At 38.2% G+C, this 17,975-nt stretch overlaps 1 protein-coding gene across 3 annotated transcripts in view; it reads left to right on the top strand.

Moving 5' to 3' along the window:
- Positions 1–3,137: 3,137 nt before the first annotated feature.
- Positions 3,138–17,975, top strand: part of TTC8 (tetratricopeptide repeat domain 8) — a 41,732-nt gene continuing 26,894 nt past the window's right edge. For 2 of the 3 annotated variants that reach the window (XM_068192647.1, XM_068192645.1), the window contains exons 1-4: positions 3,138–3,325; positions 10,628–10,657; positions 13,594–13,714; positions 17,891–17,954. In XM_068192647.1, the coding sequence (XP_068048748.1) occupies positions 3,218–3,325; positions 10,628–10,657; positions 13,594–13,714; positions 17,891–17,954 (323 nt within the window). In that variant the 5' untranslated portion in view covers positions 3,138–3,217. Of the gene's footprint in view, positions 3,326–10,627; positions 10,658–13,563; positions 13,715–17,890; positions 17,955–17,975 lie in introns of all 3 variants that reach the window. The other variant, XM_068192646.1, reaches the window with a different exon arrangement.

The following is a 17,975-nucleotide window of genomic DNA, read 5'->3' as shown; positions in this document are numbered from 1 at the left end:
ATAATGAGAGTTTTTATTGCAGCCTATCTCAGGGACAACTAGTTTTCAAATTAAGAATAAATAATAGACAGAAGAGGAACTGACCCTTACTTCTGATTTCTGAATTTTTTCTTCTTGGTTCAAATAAATGAAGCCAAGGTTCAAATTACTTATGTGACAGTGATACCATCACAATAGTCAAGCTGTAAATAAAGCAGCACCACTAAATTTCCTGTCCATGCACAAAGGATGACAATAGTCACTCAAAACATCCCAGCTAAGGTCAGGTCACCTCTAATACAATGAACGTGCACAGTTATACAAGAAAAGCACATGACTTTTCTTTAGCAAACCCTGGTAATTTGTGTAGTTATGTTACATACCTGTCATTGTCCCAGTATAGCACTGACTCAATAAACATGGAGGAATTCATTACAGTTGGAGAACATTTGACTATTATGATCAATTAAGCATTTTTATCTAAGGTAATGGAAAGGACTAACCACCAGACTACAAAACTTTTGGTAAAAAAATGCAGACAAGCCTATATTGCACTAAAGCCAGGCAAATTCCATCTTTCATAATATCACATGATCAGAGACTACTTGTAACATTTCGCATGGCAAAATGTTTTTTTCCACCTAGAGAATGTCTCCCAGGATGCTGCTATTACCAAATTCTGATTTTTCTCTTTTCTGTCAATGTTAAACAGAAAAATTACAATTTGTTCTTCTACAAATCGGGTACATCTCAGGTGTAATTCCCCAAATTAATTTTGTTGAACTTCCCACAAAACTAATTTTCCTCATTTTGAGGTGGGTGAAAGAAGTGGATAGCTCTAGTAAACTACAGTGTCTTAGCCCTGAGCTCTGGGAACGAAACAAAGTATATTCAAAATAATTATTTTTCCACACTCTACACACAACTATGCAAAGAAAATTCCTTAACATTGAGATTTAAGCACTACTAATGGTACTAAAAACAACCACTGATTTCCTATAAGCCACTGCAAAGCTATCTTGTGATAGACAACACTTCCAGCCACATGGCAAACCTGTGCTGGAGCAGGCTTCTTGCAGGACCTGTGGCCTCGTGGAGAAAGAAGCCCATGCTGGAACAGGTTCACTTGTGACCCCATGGGAGACCCACACTGGAGCAGCCTGTTCCAGAAGGACCTGAATATAATTCCTGGCTGTTTAGCTTCCATGCAGTTACACTGGAGAGGGACTGAAATACAGGGCTCTACAAAGCACACAAAGACAGCCACAGGGACTCTCTGTGTTGTGTTCCAGGATTTTAGTAAGTTAGATAAGTGGAATGTGGCCACCCACAGAGATTAATATTTGGAGAAAATACTGGTTAAAAGTTCAAATTTGGGGATTTCAGTGATCAATATAAATGAGAATCCCCATATTAGACAGCTCAGAATATTCCACAAACAGGAAGTGAAAAGCAGTATTACCAGTGGAAAAGACTTCAGAGATGATATGCATAGGATGACCTGTGTGCCAATACCAGAGAAAAATTTTCTGGCTTCATATACCATGTAGAAACTGAAAAAAACATCCTTATCTGCAACCAAAGAGAGAACAAAAACCCCTTGCAGGGGGTGGTTGGAAAGAAGGAAAATTTATTTTCCTGTCATTTTGCAGCACTGCAAGATCTCATTGTACAAAAGCTGAAGATGCATCTTGTTCTAATTGCTACCATAAGACAACATTAGGTCAGCTTGATCACTAAGTGCAATGAATACCCTTCCCAGCAGCGTAACAAACAAAACTTGCTGCAGAACCATCTTCCCCTTCCTTTTGCTGAGAAGCTATATGGCAGTAGTTACCCATGTGACTTCAGAAGACTGTGACCTTTCCACAGGCTCACAGCTTCCTTTGAGCAGACACCTGCTTCCTTCAAGCATCCTCTGCTCCCCTTGGTCCTCCATGGGCTGCAGGGGCACTGCTGCCTCACCATGCTCTTCACCACAGGCTGCAGGATCTCTGCTCTGCTGCCTGGAGCACTGCTTCCCCTTCTTCTTTACTGACCTTGATGCCTTCATAGTTGTTTCACATATTCTCAGTCCTGTCTTGAACTGCAGTTGTGGAGGCTTTTTCTCCTCTTTTTAAATTGTTATCCCAGAGGTGCTACCATCATTGGCCTTGGCCAGCTGGACATAGGTGAAGCTTCCAGCAGCTTGTCACAGGAGCCACTCGTATGGGCTCTCACCCAAAACCTTGCCATGCAAACCCAGTAGTCTTGTCCACTGCTCACAGGACAACCAAAGCAAAGCTGTCTGTAAGTGCTACTTCAGTTCAAGCCACTTAGTCCCATATTTGAATAAGTGATAGTCCCAGGACTGCCACTTCTGCTTCTCCATCTTTGTACCTGACATTGATCTTGCTAGCCTAGGTATTAATTTCATGCATCTTGGACAAATTGGTAGTTTAGGTGAGACAAAAGCAATAAAACTAGAATGATCTCTTTAAATGGCAACAATATGATTTTAGCAATATTATTAGTGTTCATCCCTCAAAGATATTCACACCACAAATGCTGTTACAGCTCCAAGCATCCCTAGGCATTTTTTCTTTTACTTCAGTTGATGGTTGCAATTATCATTTTATAGTACACATAACCTAGGAGCAATTGTATTCTAACTTTTAGATCTCTAAATATCTGTCTGATGATTTCCCTGCAAAAACTAATGAACTAAAGGAACTGATAGAGTCTGCAAGACTGAAAAGTGTTGTTAACAGCTCTGTACTTTTCTCAACCAGGGCTCCTTGGCTCTAAAGGACATTTTTCCCAAATATGGATCAATGGACTGTATTATTCTTGTTTAGGCATTTATTCTAACTCCTCTAGATAACAGGTCAGAAAATTACACCAGTCAAGAAGAGTGGGGTTATTGGAAGTCTACTGATGCCAGTATTACAGCTCAAACTGCTTTCAGTCACCAATGTAATAAGCGCACGAGAGGCGCCGGCAGGGAGGGGCTCGGCCAAGAGCGGGGCCGCAGCTCCGTGCCCGGGCCGCGGGGCAGCTGGCCGGCTCCGGCAGGGCTCCGGCAGGGCCCCGGAGGCCGCCCAGAGCCACCTCCCCCGCGGCCCCGGCGCTCCGCCCCGGCCGGCCGAGGCGGGGCCCGGCGGCTCCGCGGCAGCACCGGCGCGGCCCCGCTCGGCAGCAACGCGGCGGGGAGCGCCGGGGGCCCGGCCGGAGCTGCAGCGGTGCTCCCGCCGGCGAGATGGGGCTGGAGCCGCTGTTCCAGGCCTGGAGCTACTTCAGGCGGAGGAAGTTCCGGGAGTGCGCGGATGTCTGCTCGCAGCTGCTGGAGAGGCCGCCCGGCGAGCAGGTAGCGGGGGCCGGGCCGAGGCGGGAGGCGGCGGCGAGGGGCGGCAGCGGCCGCGTCCCGGCTGCCTCAGCACCACGGGACCCCGCCGTGCCTGCTGCAGCCGCCGGAGGGGCCGGGTGCGACCCCGGCAGCGAAGCAGCGAGCGCTGGGCCGCGCCGAGCTCCCGGCGCAGGAGGCCGGGCCGCGCCGCCTCTCCTCTCCGCGCTCGCCGCTCTCCCCCGGGCCCGGAGGCGGCGGGCCGGCGCTGCGGCTCCTCCTCAGACACGCCCCGGGGGAGCCGCCCCGGCCCGGCCCCGGAGCTGGGAGGGGGAGCGGTGCTGCGGGTACTGCCGGCGTGCTGCCGGTACTGCCGGCGTGCTGCCGTGGCGGCTGCGGGGCCAGGCTCTTCGCAACGAGAACTTTAACGCACCCAAGATTTTGCGGAGCTAAAGGGAGAAAAGCTGAGATGAAAAGTCAGGTCTGATAGGGATGTTCCTGTTGATTTTCTTCTGATGTTTAGATAGCATAGCTGCTGTATGGACCAAATCACATAAGGTTAAGAGATATCCATTTTAGCTCAGCTCACCTAGGAACCCTGCCTTGGGACAGGAGGCATTTGCATACCTCTTTCTGCTCTTTTTCCAGCTGCAGAGTCTCTGGAAATGTAGGACATGATTTTCAATACCCACGTATTTTCCCACCCTTCTGTAAGAGCAAAGGATTTGGGAAAGTTGTTTCTGGATTAATGTTTACAAACATGTAAACATTTTTATGCCATATTTTAAAAACAGTACTTGAACAGACTTCATCTTAAACACTTTACACTAAATTTGTAAGTCTCAAAGCATTGTATAGACAGATGTTTTAAGAATCCTGAATACAGTTCTTTTTATCACAAAGTACAAGTCTTTAAAGAAAGCTGCATGGTCACACAATAGTGTAAATATAAAACACAGTAATTGTTTGAACTGATTTAGGATAGATATTTAATTTTTTTTTAATGTTCTATACTGTAAGGCACCACCAAGGAGCCATCAGCAGAGACATTTTTAGTGGAGAAAGTATTCCAAGAAAATTATTCCTGAACCCTAAATGGGACTCAGTGTTAGTTCCATGCTAGTGTTGTATTATTTTTATGTATTTACATTATTGGGTCTTATATATGTGGTTTTTGCATATGGAAGGAAAATACTTGATTTGTAAAAGAAACTCTTGAAATAGCACAAATAACAGTAAATAAAAGTTGTAAAGATCAAAATGTTTCTATTGGTCTTAATTTGTAAAGTTTTTTAATGAGTAAAACATTTTTCAATCTATGATATCAACATGGGAATGTAAGTACAACTGCATTTCTACTCTGTGCTTAAGCTTAAGTATAAAATGGTATTGTTGCACCTGTCAGCTCCAAACTTCTGCTGGGCTAGTGGCACTAGTAAGGAATAGAAGATGTATGAGGCTGAGAAAAAATGCATAGGAGGAAATTAACAGAACAGCAGTGAGAGGGTGTACTTGGATAAGGCCTTGAGCAACCTGGTCTGGTGGGAAGTGTCCCTGTCAATGGCAAGGGCAGGGTGGAACTAGATGATCTTAAAGGTCCATTTCAAATCCTTCACATTCTGGGATTCTCTGATGTAGATCCTAATTGGTTTTCCTTCTTCCGAATATAGATCACACATGGTGAAACATTTAACTACATAAATTAAATTGTTTTCTTAGACAAGGTACACATTCTCTTTAGAGAACAAGGACCTTATATACCAGCAGTATGAGAGTTTTTCCAAATTCTAAGTTGAGACAAACAATTGATCACCTAATTTAATCTTTGAAATGTTCACACCAGCCTATAAGCTTCGCCTTTTATAAGAATGAAAGAGGAAAAACATTTAAGATAATTGCCTTTAAGAAGTGGTGGAGGATGGGGTTGTGAACATTGTCTATACCAGATGAAATCATAAACTCTTAGAAGTCTTATGTGAAGTCTCTGAATATCAAGATCAAGTTTCATCAATGTTTTGGAAAAACTCTCAGGCCACAGTTGCATGCAAATGACCAGACTTTATAACTTCAGTATGTTCAGTTCAGAACTGTGTTCCTGTCCACAGTTTTGTGTGAAAAAGGTGCTCTTCAGCAGCAGCACATTTCAAACCCACCAGAAAGTTCAGATGGAAGAGAGGCAAACTTGAAATAAGATTAGTTTGGTTCTTGCCTTGTATAATCTTCTTGAGGAATCCTTATTAAGAGCTCATTTTAAGCAGGAATGAATGACTGCTAAAAGTATTTGCAAGTCTATCTATTTGTGATTGGGAAATATCAGTCTTTCTCTATAATGTGTAAAAATGCATGGCAGATGTTTCAGTCTTTGTAAAAGATTTCATACAGCAATGTTCAAATAACGTTTGCAGACACCAAGTGGATTTTATAAGTATACTCTAGATAAGTATTTATGTAAGGAATAACAATTCTGAGATTTTCTTAAAGAATAAAATAAGTGGAGAAATAATAAATAAATGGAATTCAGCATGTTTGAATTTGATTTCTGGTATCTCTGTTACTTTTGAAATGGCATGTTAATGAAATCAGTAGTTCCTAAATATTTTGATTGAACTTTAATTCTGTCATCTTCAGCCACCTACCAGAAAATGGTTCTGTTTTCCATCTGTGTCAATTACATTAGTAGTATTTTAATATAAGCTGGCAAATTGTCTAAAATGGAGTATGCATCATTTTTGGTACCTAACCCAGTAAGTGTGGTTTATAATGCTTAAAAACCACATAGCAATTCTAGCAGATTTAAACCCAAGATATGTCATGTTGGGCACCAGGAAAGCAGACAGACAAATGACAACACTTGCAGAAAGTTTGGATTAAGTGAGCTGCTGTGCAGCACGAGGAATACTCAGTGGCTTTAATCACTGTGCCATCTGTTCTTATCCTCTTGTCCCATATTCTGTTAAGCATGCACTTCCCAACCTCTGCAACCAGGGAAAGAGGGATCTTGTAGGAACAGCAGCCTCTGACAGTGAGTTACTGTTAAGGGACTCACTTCTTTGAACAGCATGCATTAGGATATAATTTAAGCTACAGGAGCTGGTGTCCTTTAAAGACATGCCCAGGTTGAGTTAAACAGTAAGTCTTACAGGTCAGAGCTTCGTGCTCAGGCAACTGGCCTTCTCCCTTCTAAAACATGTAATGTATCAGCAGGTAAGTAAAGGAAGAGACCAACGTTGCCCAACTGGGGAGTGTTTTCATGCCTGAAAGAGATGTGTGAAAGCCTGTACTTTTTTCCCAGCTCGTCTGCTAAGTGATAGCACCACTCCTGCTCCATTGCATCTGCAGCTCTGTCCTAGAGCTATGGGCTGCAGAAACCAGCTTTTTAAAATAGCCTTAGAAGTAGCTGCATTTTTGCCACCACACTTAAAAATTTAATAAGGAATTTTCTTGACTAGTATATCTTGACCTATGTCTTGATTTACCACTCCCTGTACATATAGCTTAGTATTCAGGATATGTTTGTATCACAAATATAATGGCAAGAAGTTATTTAAGAACATGGCGAAAGATTATATAAAAATCTTAAAATTAAGTTTACTGATGATCCAGTCAATAGTCACATGTGCATACATTTAAAGGCTATCTTAATTGGTGCAGAACTCTCTTTCTGCACCAGATGCAGTAAGCCCTAGGAGGTTTTTAAAGTACTTTGTTGACCTTTTAGCTAACTAGGCATGAATCAGAAATTTTCTTACATAGCAGTATCAAATACTGTGCCATTATAAATCTTGAATTCTTAAAGAACACAACAACAAAATTGAAATGTTTTAAAATCAGTGAAGTTTTCCTGAAGAGTTCTTAAAAAATAACATTGTGATAGAAGAATAATTAGCTGCTACTGGGAAGAGTAGCTACATCTTGTGGACGATTGATTTTTTTTCTATAAAATATCCTGTGCATTTCTTCATTTAAGAATTAGAAATATAAATGATATTAGTGGGATTCACTTCTGTGTTATCTCAGGATAAATAAAAACTGCATTTTGTGTGACTGGCATTAGGTCATAGAAATACTGGTTTTCAGTTTAATTATTTCCTATTGTAAGCAAACAGGCCTTGTCTTCTGTGTTGATAGTAATAGCATGACCTAGAGAAAATACAATCCAGGACTGTCTCTGTTGATCATCCTGATTAGTCACCTAATCTGATTACTCTTTGTGTTCCATATGTAGGATTCATGGCAATAAACAGAACCCAAGTATGAGGCCTGCTCTAGTTTAACAATAGAAAAAAAATTGCCTGATATAATTAATAGACATATAGTGGATGTTCTTCCTTTAACTTTATTAATGGTCTTCTATGAGGATTTGCTTTTGTTCATTCGTCCTTTCTTTTCCCATGTTGAACTTCCAGCTGCTATAATTTGCAAACTTGTTTTTCTAAGGTCATAATAAAGTTATCACGGTTATGTTTGTGGGCATTGAACTTGATTTGGAAAAGCATCTTTGTCTGAAATCACTTACTGGTGCAAGAGACTGTAAATTTATGCATGAAAATAGTGACACTTAGAGTGAAGTCATTGTTCCTGGGTAAAGGTTTGGGGTTTTTTTCTGTGTTTCTGCTCTTAATCATTTGAAGAGCATTTTCAGAATATAATGATTTTAATATTTTGCATGTATTAAATTGTACTCACCTAAAACTAACTGTAGAGTGAAACCTTATTATAATATAAGGTATGTAATATATTCCCTCTTCCAAGCTACAAGCATCAAAAAACTTAATTTTTCTAAGTATTTTTGGTATTCAAATAAACTGACTTTGCATTTTAATATTAAAGTGCCCTCAGTGGATTTAGGGATCTGGATTAAATAGTTCCTTCATTGGTTTTATAATCTTTTGACTTTCAAGGGAGCTTTATATGTGTAAATGAATAATAAATTTGAGCTTTTGTTTTGAGAGACAAGCTTACAGGGCAATGCTATTTGTTAATCCTCTCAAAGAACTCTTTATTTGAAATCTAGTTCCTGTGGATTACTTGCATGTGTAGCAACTGCTGGATCCACCCATGTTAAAGTATGTTCTATTCTAATGTAATTTTTGTTATTCCATATTTTTGTTTAATCTGAGGGTCCTGTTACCTGCTTGAGAGTTATTTAAAGTTATTTCTTGTCAAAAACTGAACAGTGTATTAATATGTATGAACAATGCATACTCTCACCTACAATTATGAGAGTGCAATGGTTTTAGTATTATTGATCAACTCTACTTTTTTTGCCAAAATCACAAGGGATGTAATGTCTGAATTTTATAGTAATATAAGTGCTCCTACATAAGCAAATTTGTCTGATTTTAAATTATTTTTGAGGTAATGAACAGTGCCTAAAGATACACATCTGTAACATCAAGGTGTTTTTGTATTAGTGTTGACATAATATTCCTAACTTGTCCTCATTAGTTACTGTAGCACATATGGTATGGAAGACCACCTACCATTCTTAAAACCATCTTCATATGTGTAATACTCAGACACAATGGGGTGAACAAAATGTAAGCTGAAATATCTCAATGTCCTGTATTGCTTAGAAAGCTGAACAGTTTCTTTTTTTAAGAAATCAACTGCTATACATAAAATAATTGTAGTAGATCATTTAATCTTGCAACTAAAATGCAAAGCCAGTTTCAGTGCCTTAGTCAGGCCCAGGTACATTACAGTAAACTGAGATTAATTCCTGAATTAATGTTTAGTTCCACAGAATACTCAATGTGTAAGATGTGTTATGCATTCTAACACCAGTGAATGACTTTTTGGCTCCAAATACAATCCTTTAAAGGCCAATTCCATACTACAGAAGGAAGATGTTCTTTACCTTTATTCCAGGTCCCTGCTGTCATAGAATTTGCTGAGTAAAAAGATTCAAATTGGAAGAAGTAGACCATGTCTTGCACTACAGAGGGATGATCTTGACATGGCCATTCTCCTGGTGGAACAGAAGCCAGCTCTGTGTCTTGGCTGCAAAGCAAGCCAGCAGCAGGGCAGTGCTTGAGCTGGGAGAAGACTTTGGTGTGATCTAATAGCAGCCTTCTAATACATACAAGGAGGTTATCAAGAAGATGGAGCCAGGGACCACTTGTGATGATGCAGGGAGGTGAAGGAGGCTTTGGCTTGGTATGAACAAAAACATTTCTCTATAGGGATAGTCAGCAGTGGTACAGGTTGCCCAGTGGCACTGTGCAGCCACCATCCTTGCAAGTCTTCAAGATCCAATTGGACAAGACTATGAGCAACCTCAGCTGACCTCATAGCTGGTCTTGCTTTGAAGGCTTTGGACTGGAGACCTTCAGAAGTCCCTTTATAGTCTGAATTACTTGAAAATTGTATGTTCAGTCCGATATAGTTGGTTTAACTGTGATAGATTTACACAATGCCAGATATGCAAGAAATTTTTCACTACCTCTAGGAGCAGAAATGATCTGACTCTACAAAAGACTAATAGTGATTTAGAGAAAGTAACATCAATCTCTAACCTTCCTTGCCTAAAGCTGAAGTAATACATTAGGAAAAACTCATCCCCAGTCCCTGGAAGTGAAGGGTAGTTTAAATATTATGTAAACATGATAATTACACATTAACTGGTGACAAACCTACATTTTTTCCTGTCAGTATTTACTCAATTTTACCAGAAGTTTTCAGGTAGATGCAAGTTCCAGCTTTTTCACTTACAGTAAACTTAATCTGGTAGCTTTTCTTTTGGTTTTTATGGGTAGTGCAACAGGCTGTTAATTTGACGTTTATTCCACTTGCAATTTTACTGTCCAAATGCAGTGAATACGTCATTTTCATCACCAAAGTACCATGAAAAAGTGACGAAATTTTCTTTTGTCGTCTTGAGTGGTATCATTGTGATCATCAGCAGCAGCTAAAAAAACTGTAAAAAGGGATTTTATTAAGTAGGCTTTCTAAAGACCATGATGTGATAATCTGGTTAATTTTTAGGAGATGTGCATACATCTTGCAAGTCCATTTTCTTTTCATCTATCATTTTTCAGCTTCATAATGCTTGCATGTTAATCTAAGATTTGGCTAGATTCAGCAGAAGCCAGAAAGCAAAGGTATCAAAAAGATACTGCAAATTTACTTTTGTTGTGCAAAACATTGACTAGCTTCATAATGTGTGTAAGTTGAGATAATGTAATAAAATGGAAATTTGGATATATGTATCAGAGAGAAAATGTTTGTGCAAAATGAGGTCATCACAGAGTATAAATACACTTGTGTTATTGTTTTTATTGTTTGGCATTTCCATTTCTTAGTTTCTATTTTCTCTCTTTTCAGGAGCTTGATTCTGAATACACCGTGTTTCAGGTAAAGTTCTTTCCATAAATGCAATTATTAGATGCAATCATTGGGAAGAATTTCTGATACACTGAATAATACTTGTTTTATAGTTAAGTCCTCAATAGCTTTTTTTTGTTGTTGTTGTTGTTGTTGTTATTGGTAAGGCATTACTTTTGATAAGGGGAAGATTTTTGATATTTTGAACAGGCAGCTTTTATATTTGATAGAATTTTATTTTTCTCATATTTTTCCTATATCTTTTTTCAGCAGTTCAGTGCTTTCTAAAAGCTAAATTTAATCTACCTTGAACTGAATGACCTTCATCTGCAGATGAGATTAGGAAGAAAACAACATGTATTAACAGACAGAACAATGTTTTTGCTCTTAGGGCTCACTTTCATGTTTTATTTAATGCATGTAATGGTGGGGTCTTACCCGTGCTCTTCCTGCTCTTGCAGCTCAGGCTCACTGCCTTTCTTGTGCAGAGTCTAGAGGCCTTGTAGGTGCATGATGATGATTTGCATAAGTGATGGAAGACTGAGAGTAATTAATTAATTTTCCCTCTGCCCACATTAGCTCTTGATTATTGCAATGGCAAGAATAGTATTGGGCAGGTGATGGCATCTTTTGGCTCCAGCCCACAGTCAGAAGAGAGTAAATGCAATGTGAAATGGCATCTTTAAATACAGCTCCATAACATATTTTACAGGTCTTTAATTGCACTCCATGAATTCATGCAAGTTGTTTACATAGAGAATGGTTTCACTGAAACACTGCTGGATGTATTCTTGAGTTATTATTATCCTTCACAATGTAGTTATGTTCTGGGGTTTTCATTGTGTATGGAATAAAATTGATTATAATAGAAAGGATTATTGGAGAATAGAAGCTCTTGGAAAATTATGTTACCATGTTCAGAGAAAACAAAGTATACATTTTTAATTTAGTTTTTGGACTTTTCAGGAACAAGAAAAAAATACTTGATTCAGTTACAAACTTCTCATAAACTGAGTGAAAAACACTTTGTCACTTCTCTTTCTGGAGTTTCGACTTACATGCTGTATACTGTATGCTTACATATTGCTTCACATTTCTATACCTCTTTAATTGCTATTAGGTGTTGTAAATTTTGTTCTGATTATGAGTTAAGCAAGCTAAATATTTTATGTTGTGAATATGTGGGTTGTCCGAAATGACCTTCCCTTTCTTTTTCCTACCATATAAATGCAGTTTCATAAAAATGCAGCTTATCTTTATAAGCTCCAGACATGGTGCTTATCACAAAACAAAATCATCAGTCTCACAAAGAGAAAACAGATAATCTGTAATCTGCAAGCAGATGTTTAATTAAGGAGTACTGTGTGATATTTGGATTTTTTGTTGGCTGTGAAGCCTTGGACTAGGAGCTTTACACTGGAAGAGATGCTTAAGGAATCTATTTTTATGACAGATATTTGCCCAGTAATGGCAAAGGGACATGTTGATTTTAAAAACACATTTTCACATGTTAGTTAGTGGAAAAAGCACAATAATACACTTAAGCCTATGTAAAGAACTGACCTCAGTTTTAGCAATTAATGTAGAGGAGTTACTACTTCCAATTTCCAGGAAAATATCATTACTATGGGCAGATTTTATTACTTCTAGTAAGAAATTAGCCTGTGCTTGGCTATGCAAGAGTTCTGATTGGAGAATATTCCCCATATAGACATGGTTATGTTGACTGCAGATATACATGTCTTTGAAAAGAATAGAGTAGCATCAAGGTATTAAAAATTCAACAAACTAAATACTTCATAGAATCATGAAAAACTGTTAAAGATCTTGACCATCTAACAGAAATCTCAAAATTAATTAAAGGCTGTCATCCTACTGCATAAGAAGAAACTAAAAGAAAATAAAGCAGATATGGATTATGACTGTCTGGCCTAGATTCAGATCATCCTGCTGAATTCCCTTTTCTTCTTTCTTGAACAAAAATTTCTAATTGTGGTTGAATCAGCTGACTGAAGTCCTTCTGCTTGGAAGAAATCACTTTTTAAAAGAATAGTTAAATATTTCAGCATCTTTAAATGCACTTTCTTTTTGATTGACACAGATTAGCATAGAAGTATAAGGTAAATCTAGAGGAAAAGACAGTGTGAATGAGAAGTGTCTCATTAAATGATGACTTAAATTATTAAATAAGCCTGAGTTTCAGATCTTGTCATACCTCTTACTTAAGGAACAAACATTTCCATGTTTGACTTTTATTTCTATTCAGATAGTCTGTTTCTATTTTGAAAGGTCTCCTTAGCCAATATTAAATATGCTTTTCCACCAGACTGCTGTACTCTGTGTTAGAAAGGAAGAAAATCTAATTATTTTGGCAGTGATTTTTACTCTGGAAAATTTATGTTTATCTGTTCAATAGCTGATGGAAGATCAAGGATTGGTCTTGTGACTTCCTATATCATGCCAGTTCTATAAGTACATATCAAGCATATCAAATTATCAGAGTGGTTGGACCTGCACTTACTTTGTTGGTATTTCTATATGGCTGGTACTGATTTTTTCTTGTTTTCTTTTTTCTCCCCACTTATTTGGTGTCTTCACAGTCTATACAAAGCTTGTCACATAGGCTGGAGTTATGCTTGCCTTTCCACCCTGCTCAGATTATCCTCCAAGACATACAATGTAGTAATTTGTCAGTTCAGGTCACTAAAATGGATTCCAATACTCTCATAATCTGAAATGCCTGGGATGTATATTTATACAGTGTTTTAGACTTGATGCTTTGAACAAAGGACTTAGTCCCCTTTTATGTCCATCAGACAGATGGATATACTCAGCTGTTTGAAGTCAATACCTTATTCAAGCCTAGTAAAGCTGTGAAGTGAATAATAAAGAAATAATAAAATTACTGAATAGATTATTTACTTAGTGTCTTGAAGGTATTTTACTTTTTACTTATCCTTATTCAGGCTGCCTGGAACCTGAAAACACGAGCTTTGACAGAAATGGTGTATGTGGATGAAATTGATATGGATCAAGAAGGAATCGCAGAGATGATCCTGGATGAAAATGCCATTGCTCAAGTTGCGCGTAAGATTGACTTTCACTTAAATACATTGACTCAACAAGAGCTCTTTTAGCCATCTCTTATGTCATCTAGACTAGTACAAACTGAGGTGACCTGATACAGCATTTAGTATTGGTAAAAAAAGCGGTTTAGATTGTTTCATGGTTGCATGGCAGTGTTGAGATCCACCATGTGTTCTTGATGTAGTTCTTAGGCCTGTCAGATGAGAGTTCAGACCATGCTCAGTCACGCTTTGTCAGCTTTTCTTCTACATTTGAGGAAATGTAGTGAGCATACATGTGGTCACTTGCTTTTTCCATCAGTATGTTGATTTCTTTTGCTCCTTTCTGGCTTCTTTAGGCATTGTGGGAAACTGGAGAAAAAATCTGCCCCCGGTGTACTGTGAATTTTATCCATATGCCCATAGTGTAGACAACAGTCAGATACCACCTTTTGGCATCATGTCCTGCAAACCTGTCTGTTACCTGAACGGATTTTCTTTCTGCTTTTCTCTACATCATTTTTCTCTTCCTTCACAGAGCAGTTCTTCAGCTCTGCCATTGTTTCTTCTATGCAATTATTTTTCATCAATTCCCTTCCAAGTGGACAATAATTCGTTGTCTTCTACAACTTTTTTGCAGTATTTGTATTTTTCTCTGTTTCTTTAGTACAGTTCACATGGAAATTTTTATGTAACTTATTAAGCGTGGCTCTCAACCACATACCATGTCAAGAAATTCAAGGGAAGAACTGGACATAGACCAGAACTGATACTTGAAATGTTAAAAGCTTTTCTTGTCTGTATAGGCAATTGCATATCTATCTTCTTACATTTTTTAAAATTTTCATTACATGCTTGGCCACAGTCAAGCAGTACTGGAGATGTGTTTATGCATTGTGATCAACTAATTATAGATGTCTGTCTTAAAACACCATTGTAATAAAATCTGGAGTTTAATTTGATTTTGTACCCCCTGTGGTAGAGATTATCTTCCAAGAAAAACAATTTGATGAATACTATTTAGAAATAAGGGATTCTGGAAAAATATATTCTTACCATGTTGAAACTGAAAAAAAGATGACTTTCTGCATAGTGTGTCACAGATTTCAAAACCAAAGAAAATTATTACACTAGTGTAGCCTGCACTTCTGAATCATTGAGATAAGACTTTGCTATTCATGCTTCAAATTTGCTAGGTGTGCCTGATCTAGTATATAATTTTTCAGAAAGTATAAGAACTTTTCGAAGATAGAGAACCCCCTGCAGTCTTTTGTAAATTATTAAATTTAATAGATTTTATCAGTGTACCATATCTTTATGGTACACTTTATGGGAATTATCAACTATAACTCCACCTATTGCTTCTTTGTGAACATTTTATGCCTGATACAAAGTTATTTTCAAAGGTAGGTTTCCAAAGTAAGTAGTTAAATCTGTCATTAAATCGTCCAGTGATCTTTTCTTTGATAAGCTAAACAATCTTCTCATTCTGAGCTGTATCTTTTAATTTTTGAGTTGAGTCTTGAAAGTCTTTTCTTAAACCTTTCTAGTTATCCACTTGTCTTTTGTAGTCAGCACACCAGACAACAGTCTGCTAACATGCAGAAAATATGTTTTTCTTCTACACCTTGATTTTAATTTCTTTATACATCTGAGGTGTTCTAATGTTACACTTTTGCATAAAAGGTAAGCACAGAAATTGCTAAACAGAGCGCAAGGACAACAGAGTCTGTGGTGTCTAGGGACAGGACCAGGGGCAGTGGGCCCAAACTTAAACTCGGGAGACTCCATGGAGAATGTGGAGTCTACCTCCTTAGACCTATCCAGAAATCATCTACATAGAGTCCTGGGCAACTGGCTTCATGTGTCCTGCTTGAGCATTATTGTACCATATGGCCTCCAGAGGTCCCTTCAAACCTCCACCATCCTGTGGTTCTGTGATTACTCCACTTGTACACACGACTTAATAAAAATAGGTGCTGGCTGACTGTGGGCTTTTCCTTTTGCTGTTAAAGTGTGTTAGCCATAGTTGGTCTTGACTCTGGTCTTTCACTGTGGCAGATCTTTCAGGATATCTTCCTCCACTAAAGTCATAGTTCGCAAACATCAAACTGTGTAGCCGCACCTCTCATATTACAATTGGTATTGTCTATGCTTTGCCTAATAAGCAGTTTAAATCCTTCATCAGTTACATATCCATTTCAGTTTTACATCTTCCCTTATCTTAGTTTTCAGATTAAACTCTCTTAATAATGACTTTGCTGTGAGTCGTGAGTTATTAAATAATTACTAAAGTGTATAGGATCTATGGGAAAAAACTACTTTTCTGTGGTTCCTCTTCACAGGTATGTTATGATATCTTTCTTCCACCAGTTTTCATTTTCTTACAATTTTGCGATGTTAATTTTCCCTCAGTCTTTCCTAGAGCATTGTTTTACAGAAAAATCCATTATGTTACTTTTGGACTATTAACACCATTAATTTTCCCTGGTAATACTGTAATCTTGTTTAAAAGTGTTACCTTGGCAGCATATTTTTCAGAAAGTTGTACTAATTGGCATTATGGATAATCACAGCTATTTCATTAACTGGGGAGTTAAAGGAGTCATCTGCAGTCATCACTAACTACTGAAATTTCACACTTAAATTCTGACACTTCTAGTGGCAACATGCACTGCTGTGGCCTTTTACATCTGTTTGTAGCTAGTTGACTTGGGAATTCTCAAAGTAAGGACTGAGTTGCCTAGTGGGAGTTTAAACAAACTGTAAGAATTCTCCCAGTACACCATAAACTCAAAAAATTGTAGTTATTAAAAAACATGTCTGAAAGGAATTTTAATGTCTTGCCTCTTTTATATTACAGCAACAGTTTTAAAAATAATTCAGAAAGTGGAAGAGTAATACATGTGTCTGCTAGTCTGAAAAGTTGAAAGCCACTTTCCCCATTTCACTGAAAAGTGCTCTAGTTATCATGTTAGGAACTGTGTTGAGTGAACTGTCCACCCTTTCTGTTGTGGAGTAGAAACTTCATTACTCATGGGACTATAGAAGGCAAGTAAGCAATAGAAATCCTAAGTGTCTCCAGCCAAAAGAGAGAGAATCCTAGGGGTTTTTTATTTATTTTAGCACCAATTGCATATTTAGTTCATTTTACCAAGGAGATCATGGTTAATACCTTAATTTGTGTCATTTAACTTTAAATATAGCTGTAGTCAGATGGCTACTTATGGTTTATGTTGGGGGAAAAAAGAAGGAAGGAAACTGTCTGCCTATCAGTTTATCTTCAGTTCTTGGAAATATTTGCAATAAAAGCTGTTCATAAGTATATAGAAAATGCATAGATGAGTAACAGTGATTTGTCAAGAATTGTCTGTGTCAACTTAAATCTCATTTCTTTCTGTACATAGTAACAAGCAGTGAAGAGACTGCAAGGTATAGATGTCATTTGTTGCTTTTAACCGAGTATTTAAAACCATCTCATAGGCATTCATTTAGCAGATTAGAAAAACTGCCCAATCAAATGTCAGTAAATGAAAATCTACCTGCAGGAATTAGTAATTCTTAATGATACACTGTCAAAACAGAAATATGTGAAAAGGGGAACCCTTCTTCAGTTCATCTGGGCTCAAGCTGGTTCAGTGTTTTCATTGATGGCCTTTGGATACAGATGAGTTCACACTTCACAGTGCTCTAAATTGTAGGTGGGGATCTTACCAGGGTCTAATATCATCAGATAGCATTCTCCATCTGCTCTGTATGTGAAGGTTTAGATTTACTTACTCAAGTCTGGGTGCCAGATAGAAAATATACCATTTCAAGTTAGCCTGGTGTCATTGTTTCAGTAACCTTCTACATTTCTACAAACAGTGCTCTGTGTGGTGTTTCTAAGATGTTCTTGACAATTGTTTTTGTCAGTCCCAGTAGGCATTCACACAGGCACTTGTTCGCTCCCCCCAGGTGAGATAGGGAAGAGAATGGAGAGGGTGAAAGAAAGAAAACCAATATTCAGGTTTCTTGCAAGTGTCTATCTAATGATCAGTAGTAGAATGCAATATTTGGAGTCTGTCTTCTTTGTCCCCTCAGTCTGAGTAAAGAAATTTCTGGCTTACTGTTTATTGTAAAACACAATCATGTTTCAAGTCCTCTGGACAAGGGAGTAATATTTCAAAGTGAAGTGAGAAATGCTTTTATTTTGTAGGACCAGGAACATCTTTGAAACTTCCTGGAACTAGCCAAGGTGGAGGCCCCAGCCCAGCTGTTAGGTATGTGATAGTTTATTTTTT

The sequence above is a fragment of the Anomalospiza imberbis genome, chromosome 6, assembly GCF_031753505.1.
Source record: "Anomalospiza imberbis isolate Cuckoo-Finch-1a 21T00152 chromosome 6, ASM3175350v1, whole genome shotgun sequence".
Classification (NCBI taxonomy): Eukaryota; Metazoa; Chordata; class Aves; order Passeriformes; family Viduidae; genus Anomalospiza; species Anomalospiza imberbis.
This window is presented reverse-complemented; position numbering and strand designations above follow the sequence as displayed.